We start from the raw sequence: 10021 nt of genomic DNA, 5'->3' as shown, positions 1-10021 counted from the left end.
TCTCTCTCTCTCTCTCTCTCTCTCTCTCTCTCTCTCTCCCTTCTCATCTCTCCCTCTCTTTCTTTGGGTTGGGTAATGAATTTCTTTTGATATATCTTGACATTCGCTGATTCTTTGTTCTACCATCTTCAATCTTTTGTTAAGGTCATCCATAGGACTTTTCATTTTGGTTATTATACTTTCTAGTTCTAGAATTTTTATTTGATTCTATCACGTGCTCTTATTTCTTTGTATAGCTACTGATATTTTATGGAACACTGGACATTTTAAATAATATACTATACAGACTTTGGATTTTGTTGTCTCCCTCCAAGTATTGAGAAAGTCCAATTCTGGCTTGTCACTGTGAACCTGTGTGGACTTGTATTATATTAGTACAGACTTATGGAAAGTCCAAGGTGTTTATCAAATGCCTCTAATTTTGGAGGAATTCAACTTACAAATTACATCAACCCTTAAGACCTTGTCAGTTTTTGGTTTTAAGCTTTGTTAGGGTGAGTCCTACTTAAGGGCATGATTCTCCCTCCCTTAAAAGGGCATAGCTTTTCTACTGTCTTAGCTGGATGCCAGGGATGTTGACAAGGTGTTCAAGGTGTTAATGAAATCAATATCCTCCAGCACTGCTTTTCTCAACCTCTAGTATCTCTATTCCTTTCTGAACCCCCACTGCAGCTGTAATCTCATAAGCCTGGGAATAAAACGCTCCTATCTTCACATGTACAACATAGCCACTTACTACAGACATGGGGGTGCCTAACAAGGCTCCTCCCTCTATTCAGTATCCCTCTTTCCAGTAGCCTTCCCTACATATCCAGCCACTTTAGATTCCTCATGCCTTAATTTTTTTTTTTTCCACTCATGAAAATTGCCATGGCCTACTCAAACTCTTAAATCTATGGTTAGGAAACTTTCACCATGAAAAGCACTGGTTGGCCATGGTGCTCACTTTGTAAGCTTCCCTTCTCTATAGGTTTACAATCTTGCATTGGCTGTTGTCATTACATGCCTCCGGTGTCTTGGCCAGTTTTATCCACTCTCCCATATGCAGAGGGAAAGATGGTCCAGTGTCACTTATCCATCATTACAGGACACAGAACGCTTTTCTGTGACTAGAGGACATTTTGGAGCTGGTATTATCATGTTCTTCATACACACATTTTTCCTACACAGTCTCCCAATGATAAATATTGAATTAACCATGGGATGTGATTTCCCTGATTCCATACCATTTCTGGTATTTAGCTTAAGAAGGAACATTTGGAAATATTCATATTTAACTTTAGAGAGAAGACATAATGGAGGGAAAGAGATCCAGGGCATCTTTAGGCAAATTTTTGCCTATTATTTTATTTTAGGACTAATGTCCAAATGAAGGAATCATTTTCTATATGACAGGAAAAGTGCTCCTCGAGAAATATGCAGCATTTTAATCTTCTTTGTTTGTTTGTGACAGAATCTTGCTATGTAGTTCAGGCTGGTCTCAAACTCACTATGTAGCCCAGGCTGGCCTCAAATTCACAGCAATCCTGCTGCCTTATTCTCCTGAGTGCTAGGATTACAGGCATGTACCACCATAGCTAGCAATATCCAATATTTTAGAAACTAAAAGTAAAGATTTATAAGTCTTAGATAAATACACTATTATTTTGGGTCAGAAAACTTAAATGAATATTGACAGAAAACTGGCATCTAACTACCCACTGAGGTCTGTTGGTTTTCTCAGACAGAGAAAGCCACAAATAAGTTACTACCTAGCTTCAGTTGGGGATGCTGGTAGGTTTTTAGTATGTAAGTGATCTACTGTAAATCTGAAGAAGAAAATGTCAGAGAAGTAATGAAGTGACATCTAAAGCATTTACACGGTGAGTGTAACTCCAGATACTGCTTTTATCACTTGAATTCTTTTGAAATTCTGAGAAACCAAACTGGAATTATGTACCAATAAGCCCAGAGCTAGTTAAGTATTTTATTTTAGTTATTCCCATTTTCCTCATTATTGGCTTTTATTATTACCTAACATTGAAGTTCTTTTTATGACAATGTATATATCCATTTATGGTCCAACTTTTAGTGTGTTTAACTCATTTCATTGCCAACAATTTAACTTCTGGATAGCTTCAGTCATACATCTGGTACTCACAGCTTCAAAGATACTTTGGGATGATGTTCTAAATGCAAAGATAGGAATGTAATACATACTTATTGGATTTTTAAAGAAAAAAAAACAGTACATTTGCTTAATCTAATATTTTATATCTCCCCCTTGCTATAATTTGGACCTGAAGCATCCACCAAAGACCCATAGGCTGAGGACTCGGTCCCCAGCCCTTGACACTATTGGGAGATGATAGAACCTTTAAGAGGTGGAGCCTAGTTGGAGGCAGTTGGGTCACTGAGAACACACTCTGAAAAAGGATAGTGAGGCCTCCAATCCCCTTCTCTCTGTATCCTGGCTGCCAGGAAGTAAACAGGTCTCCTGTACCCCACACTCCCACCATTATATATTATACCATCCCAGCGCAACAGGACCAAATGACCATGGACTGAAACATCTGAAGCCATGAGCCAAAGTAAACCTCTCCTCCTTAAACTGCATATTTTGTCACAACAATGTAAAACTAACACACCCCTTCATCCAATATCAAAACAAGACTAAGCCATCAGTTGCATGATTTAAAAATAAGGATTGCATAACTTTTAATGCATAATCTGAAAAATCAAATACCTTAGGGGAAAATAAGTTAAGCAAACTTAAATAATAAAGTTAAATCAAATAATACAAAAAGTCCTCCTAACCTGTATGTGTGTTTTAGGTAGACTTCCTAAAGATGTTTATGGCATTCTTGCAACTCTATCTGAGCATTCATAAGACCCCAGGACAGGGGTTCACTGCCAAAACCATGCCCAGCCTAAATTAAATACTTTTAACAGAACTGGAGCAAAAGATATAATTCATTTCACTTGTATAGACCACCTAGAAAACTCCTAGCTTTGCTTTTAGCAGCATGTTTTTATTTTATGAAAAAATAAAACAAAATTTCACAAAAATGACGAGATTAACAATGGTTAATATACTATGTATCATTATCTTCAAAGTAGTTACTCAGAGTGTAAGACATAGACCAAAAAGATTCTTACAAAGAAGAAAGTCAATAGCACAAAATTTTCTTTTCAACAAATTAAAATAAACTAGTAGTATAAATGAAATAAATTAGCATATACAGTATATTAAAATATTTTTGAAACAGCAGAATAGGTAATTTGAGGAGTATATGAACTTATCCTTACTTCCTATTTATCTCTCTATTTTGCTGTTTAGTCATATGTGTGTGTATATATATATTTTTTTCTCATATAAGAGAAACTATGCCATATTTAAGCTTGTGTATCAGACTTACTTCACTTAAAATTATGTTCTCAAATTGCATCCATTTACCTACAAATACCTCGTTTGTCTTTCTTTATAGAATAATAATACTCCATTGTGCACAAATACATTTTCCTTATCCATTCATCTGCTGATAGACATATACATTGTTTTCACAATCTAGCTATTATAAATTGTGGTGCTATAAATATGTCTATGCATGTATCCCTGCACTATGATAATTTTAATGCTAGAGGATAGCTAGATCAAATGGAATTTGTATTTTTAGGTTGTTGAAGAATCTTCACATGTTTTTCCATAGTGGTTGTACTAGTTTATATTCCCACCAATAATATAAAAGGGTTTCTTTTTCCCCTACATCTTTGCCAGCATTTGTTATTACTAGTTTTTTTTTATGGTAACCATTCTTTCTGGGGTAAGATGCTATCTTGGTGTAGTTTTAATTTGCATTTTTCTGATAGCCAGGGACGGTGAGCATTTTTTCATGTCTGTATTTATTGGCCATTTCTAGTTCTTTCTGAGAAGTGTCTATTCATTTCAGTTGCCCATTTTTTATTGGGTTTTTTATCTTTGGGAGTTTAATATTTTGAGTTCTTTATATATGCTTGATGTTAGTCGTCTGTTCAAGGACTATCTGGCAAACAATTTTTCCCATTCTGTAGATTGTCTCTTCACTCTTTTGGTTGTTTCCTTTGCTGTGCAGAAGTTTTTCATTTGATATGATCCCATTTATTAATTCTCAGTATTATTTCATGAGCCATTTGGATTCTGTTCAGAAAATCCTTGTCTACATTTATATCTTCAAGAGTTTTACCTACTTTACCTTCCAGAAGATTGTTTCTGTTTTAACATTCATCATTAAACCATTTTTTTATTTTAATTTAGTATGTAGTGAAATATATGGGTCTAGACTCAATCTTTTTCCATGTGAATATCCAATTTTCTCAGCACCATTTATTGAAGAGGCTGTCTTTCCTCCAGTGTATATATTTGGCCCCTTTATCAAAGATCAAATAGCTGAATGTGCCTTGGGCTGTTTTTTCTTCCTCTGTTCTGTTCCATTGATCCACATGCCTGTTTTGTGACAGTACCATGCTGGTTTAGTCACTGTAGCTTCATAGTATAACTTCAAGTCTGGGGTTGTTATGCCACTTGGTTTTGATGTACTCACTAGGTTTATTTTAGACAAGAAGTCAGCTCATATAAAATAAAATGTTTTCCAAAAGTAGAAATTTTATTTGAAAATCTGCAGAAATAAAAAGTAACAGATCTCTATAGCATTTTTAAATTGTAACATTAAGTGCTAATGTGTGTGACAGCTGAACATCTGAAGCCATAAATTTCTTTACAAGTTAAATGCCATCTCTTCATTTGGGCAGCAAATCAACCATCACGGTAACTTACTGCTAATACAGTAAACTCTAGCGCTCCAGACAGCATTTTCATGTCTTCAGAAGAAAGCTCTCGCTAGAGATCAAATTTCTCTTCTGTTCTTATTCAGCATTTGACCTTAAAAATGGCAAGTTCGTATGATTCAACCCAATAATTGATAAATATGAGCTTTGAAGAACTGTCTTTGGAACGAATACATGAATTTCTCAATTTACTGTTTATAGTAGCTGGACTATCACTGTCAAACATCTGGGTGTTAGGACATTTTTACTTATGATTATATAACTGGTTAGATAAATTAAAACATACCTAACGCTTAGTTTGAATTTTCACAGAACAAATTGGAAGAGAAAAAAAAGTGATGTCTCCCCCTACTGGTAGAAAGTAAAATCATGCTCAGATGAAAAGGCCGGAAGACAGGGTGGTGGAAAGTTCAAGGTAAGAAAGGTAGAAAGGGAGACAAAAACAAAAGAAGACAGCAAAAAGGGAGACATAGAGGAGAGATCAATGAGAGAAAAAAGTGAAGGAGAAGAGAATGGGTAAAGCCAGAGAAAAAGAGAAGGAGAAAGTCAACAAGAAATGGGCAAATAAGAATTAGAGGCAAAGATTAAAAAAAGAAAAAAGAGGTATAATCCAGGTGTAATGGTGCATGCCTGTAATCCCAGTGACTTGGGAAGCTGAGGCAGGAGGACTGCACAGAGAAAGGTAAAGAGGGAATTTTTCATGGGTCATTTCTATAGTGGCCCTGAACATACTGATCATGTTCCTTCCTGAATTTCTAATATGGAAATCGAGACAAGGAAGGTTTATCAACCTGTGGGAATGTTGGCACAGTGGAAAAAAAAAATGGGAAAACTCTGACTCATTTTTTTAAAAGTCAGATATCTCTGAATCACTTGATATTTTTCCAAGGAGATGTTCAAAACAGGCAAAGGTATCATTATGGGAATTATAAATTCCAATGGATAGAGTTATGCACCTCCTTGGGTGAAACATGGTAAAAATCCTGAAGTCCTTTGTTATAAATGGACAGGAGATTGACATAGGCAATACCCTATACCCTGTAGACATGCATCTGTAAGAGCCTGATCTCTACAATAGAATTTTTTAATGAATTTTCAATAAGAAGAACTTTCTTCAGATCAATGAACACAAGCAAATTTAATTTGCAGTTTCCTCATTCCTTAGAGTTGGAGGGATTGTGTGGACAGAGTACGGAAAGAGTAAGGACTCCAGAGGGGAAGGTTGACATGAAGACTCTGTCATCCAGAAAGGGCCACTGAACTGTGACCTGCAGCCCTGTGACCAGCTCATGGGTGGGACTGCCTGGGGTCTGTACTGAGCCCCAGGAAGCTGGAGCATTGCAGCTGTGCAGCCATCTCTCCAGGAAGAGTGCTGAATGGCTATTTTCATAAAATAGCCCTCGAAAAGCATGGTTCACCCAACCCTGGCATGACATCCTGAGGAAAAATGGCAATCAGAGAGGCTCTACTTCCCTGCTGCTGTACTTTCAAGCCTGGGGGAAAGTCCTGACGGGGCTTAGAGGTTGCCAGCGAGTAGGAGCCCACCTGCCTTGACCTACTGCACAGTCTGCAGCTCGCTAGCCCCACTCAGCTTGCCCATCTGCAGGAGTCACACCCTGAGCCAACCTCCCTGCAAGGTCAGAGTACTCAGCTGCCCACCTTGAAGAACTACCACTGAGACAAAAATGATTTGGATGACTCTCAGGAAAATGAACATATTCAGGACTTATGGGCTTGACAGTCAACCCATTTCAAGTGCTTTACAATGGGCTTTTCATCTCTGAGTAGCTCCCACATGCTTCCTCACCCTTCCCACCTTCCCTAGCCTGTCCCAGGGCTTGTTTTATAGGCAGTCCATCCACTGGCAGGGTTGAGGAGCATGAGAGAAAAGCAAGGACTCACCCTGAGACAAGGTTTCCCTCCTTAAGTCTCCCTTGGGAGCTGGTTCTTCCCTGGAACCAAGGGCTTTGAGCTCCTAAGACCTGCTCGTTCCTTAGAGTTCACAGCAAATTCAACCTTCTCATCCAGGCGGGGGACAGGGAAGGAGCCAGCACAGGACACACATTCAGGCAAATGAAATAAATACGCACGGATCTGCAAGTTCAAGGAAGCCCTCTCCCTGTTCCCTCTAAGGCTGCTGATGCTGTTCCTTCGAATCGCATCTGAGGCCAGAGGAAGGAGTGCTGTTGGGGTAATGTGGGAGCCACTCAGTCACAAGTTTATGATACAGTACATGATTCTTTAATAACTGTCAAGTTCTGAAAAAGCACAAGAGGGTAATAAGCCAAATGACACTTACTAAGCACCCACTGTGTGTCAAATTTGCGGCAGTAGATTTGGTTTTCAGTGAAAGGGTCCCAGGTTCAAATGCTTGATCCATCCTCTACTTTCACACATGAGGAGTTGAACAATCCCTCCAACCCCCTTGAGCTTTGAGATCTCCATTGATAAAGAGAGGAAAATAGGCTTGTCCCAAGCATTTCCAGGGGAAAAAGCAGGGCATCCAGCTTGCTGAATCTCAGTAACAAGGAACTGGGCAGGGTCAAATTTAGGATTTCCATATCCTAAGTCTACCTATGCTGAAGCTTGTGCATTTTCAAGGATGGGGGCTGTTGAGTGACCAAGGACTTATGCTGCTTTGTCAGTGATTAAAGTGAAACAAAGGGTGCAAGACCACTGTGATGGGACTTCAGAACACTTGAATGAAAGGGAACCGTCTTCTCAGACGTCAGCATTATCAAACCTCGGAAGCCCAGTGATGCGTGGTTCTTGAAGCAAGTGGAAAGCAAGTGTCTAGGCTTTTGCAGAACACTCTGATCCAACCCCTAAGGGTTTCTGTGACCCCTCTATCTTTCTTATCTTTATTTGGTCAAAAGACATAAAACTTACCATCTTTACATGTACAGCTCAATGGTACTGAGTCATGCTTATTTCTGTAGCCATGGCTACTCTCCACCTCCAGAGCTCTGTCATGTTCTCACACTGGAAGCTCTCATCAAACAGTACTTCTCAATCCTCTCCCTCCAGCCCCTGGCTACCTCTACTCCACCTTCTCTCTGTGCGTCTGACGAGGTCCCTCATACCAGTGAACCCATAGAGCATTTGTCTTTTTGTGGTGGGCTTATTTCACTTAGTATGATGTCCTCAAGATTCATCCATATTGTAACACATGTCAGAATTTCTTTCCCTCTTATGGCTTACTAATATTCCTTTCTCTTTGGATAGGTTACGTTTTGTTTATCCATTTAGCCATCAGCGGACATGTGGGTTGCTTTCACTTTGTGAATATTCCTGATGTGAACATGGTGTATTTTTATGCAATATGGTAAAAAATGGTTTTCAGCCTGTAAAAAGCAATTGCCTACAAATGCTATAGGTGGGGAAAGCCTGTAAGTCCATGAGATTGTTTTTAAATTATACCCTTTAAGTTGTAGACAGAAGCCACAGGCACCTGTGGGTGACTGTGCTTTTGAACAGGTTACTCTGTTGTCAGGTGCTGGTGTTGGCCATGTGCTGGGCATCCCTCTAGATGCCCTTGGGCTGCTGCCTGTGCTTCCTGCCTCTGCTTGATTGAAGTGTCACTAATGTTTCTCTCTTCTCACACCCATCCTTCCTTACCCACCCCCCCTTCCCGCCCCATCTCTGCCTTCTCTTCGCTGGCTCCTGCTGTTCTCCAGTGCGACCAAGACCAGTGCATTCAGAGCACCAAATTCGTTTTGCAGGCCGCAGCCACACCCCTGCTGCAGAGCGAGCCTAGTCTCACCAGCGACGAGATGCACCTCCCGGGGAAGCCTGGCCTGGGCACGCCGTGCACCAGCCTGACACTGGGCCAGCCCACACCACCCTCCTCTATGCCCAACCTCACTGCCGAGGCCACGCTCTCGGACATTCTCCCCCTAAAGGACGAGCACGGGGGCCACCAGTTCCTGACTCCAGATGAAGCGCCCACACCACCCAGGATGCTGGGGGCGGGCAGCCCTCTGACACACAGCCGCACCATGCATGTGCTGGGCCTGGCAAGCCAGGACTCTCTACATGAAGACTCTGTGCGCGGCCTGGTGAAGCTCAGCTCCGTGTGACCCGCAGATGGCCCTGAGACCACAGGGCTCCTCCACAGGCAAGGGAGCAGGCAGAGGGTGGCCTGCAGCAGGGAGCTGACAGCCTCAGGCCTGGGGTACAAAGACCACTAAGAAAGAGAACACACCCCCATCTGATGGCAAAGTGCGGGGAGGCCTCAGATCCTCCAAACTTAATTTTATTTGAAACTTCTTCCCCACCCTGAGCACTTTAAAAAAATGAACACACAGAGAAGTGGTTGTTTGCAAGTATTTGGACTCTGCAGGGTAAGCCTGGGGAGGAAGGACCCTCACCAGGTACAGTGGAGCACGGGAGGAAAAGAAGCTGCCTGGATGCTGCACTGTCTGTCTGCTGCCCTTGGGACAGACACGCAGAGATGGTTCCTGATACTTGTGGCCAGACTGAAATTGCACTTAAGTGTTATGCTACTAATATTTGAAAGAAACATGCCATTCCATTTGTTAATTTTTTTTTTAAATCCTAAAGGGAAGAAAAAAAAACCCGACCAGATGTGGATTTGCATGCCACGCTACAGTCTGTGTTACAGTGGTGTTGGTATTCCAAAGGAAATGCTGCTTTCTTTCTTTTCTTCCTTTCTTTTTTTTAATTTTGTGAATTTCCAAGTGCTGTTATATTAAAGACAGCAAAACAGGCCCAGCCCAATGGGCAACGCCGTCGTCTGCTGACCCTGCTTTGTTTGACAGGAAGTGGCAGCACCTGGGCTGCAGAGGGCTGCAGGTTCATCCTGTCCAGGACCAGTCAACCTTCTGTTCTGTAGTTAGATGAGGTATTGTGTTGTGCCACCCACTGCAGTCTCACCTCCTTGTGTGATGAACTTACCCTGGACAGCCAATAAAATGATGTCCTCTGTTATTTTGGATTGTGTAGTTATCCTTCACAGCTTACATGAAAGTGAAATAATCTTGATGGCCTGGAGAGTTTGGATTTTTGAAGTATCCCTAGTGAGGAATAGTCGGAGAACAACCAAAACTCAAATTTTGGTATTGTGGAGTATAAGGTGATCACTGGATGATTTCTTAGATGAGAGACAAGATTTTCATCTATTTTCCCCCTTTAGTCATCTCTTTTTGATGCAGTCTTAGTGGAATTTGCTGTACATTTAGACTGACATGCAACAGTT

At 40.8% G+C, this 10021-nt stretch overlaps 1 protein-coding gene across 2 annotated transcripts in view; it reads left to right on the top strand.

Annotated features, from left to right (window-relative positions):
- Zdhhc14 (zinc finger, DHHC-type containing 14) overlaps positions 1-9753 on the top strand; it is a 275437-nt gene extending 265684 nt beyond the window's left edge. The window contains exon 9 of one of the 2 annotated variants that reach the window (XM_005390535.2): positions 8526-9753. In XM_005390535.2, coding sequence (XP_005390592.1) covers positions 8526-8882 — 357 coding nt within the window. In that variant the 3' untranslated portion in view covers positions 8883-9753. Of the gene's footprint in view, positions 1-8480 lie in introns of both variants that reach the window. The other variant, XM_005390534.2, reaches the window with a different exon arrangement.
- Positions 9754-10021: the final 268 nt, after the last annotated feature.

The sequence above is a fragment of the Chinchilla lanigera genome, unplaced genomic scaffold (assembly GCF_000276665.1).
Source record: "Chinchilla lanigera isolate Chin_1 unplaced genomic scaffold, ChiLan1.0 scaffold00038, whole genome shotgun sequence".
NCBI classification, from domain to species: Eukaryota; Metazoa; Chordata; class Mammalia; order Rodentia; family Chinchillidae; genus Chinchilla; species Chinchilla lanigera.
The sequence above is the reverse complement of the archived record's forward strand: the minus strand, read 5'-3'. Positions and strand labels throughout refer to the sequence as shown.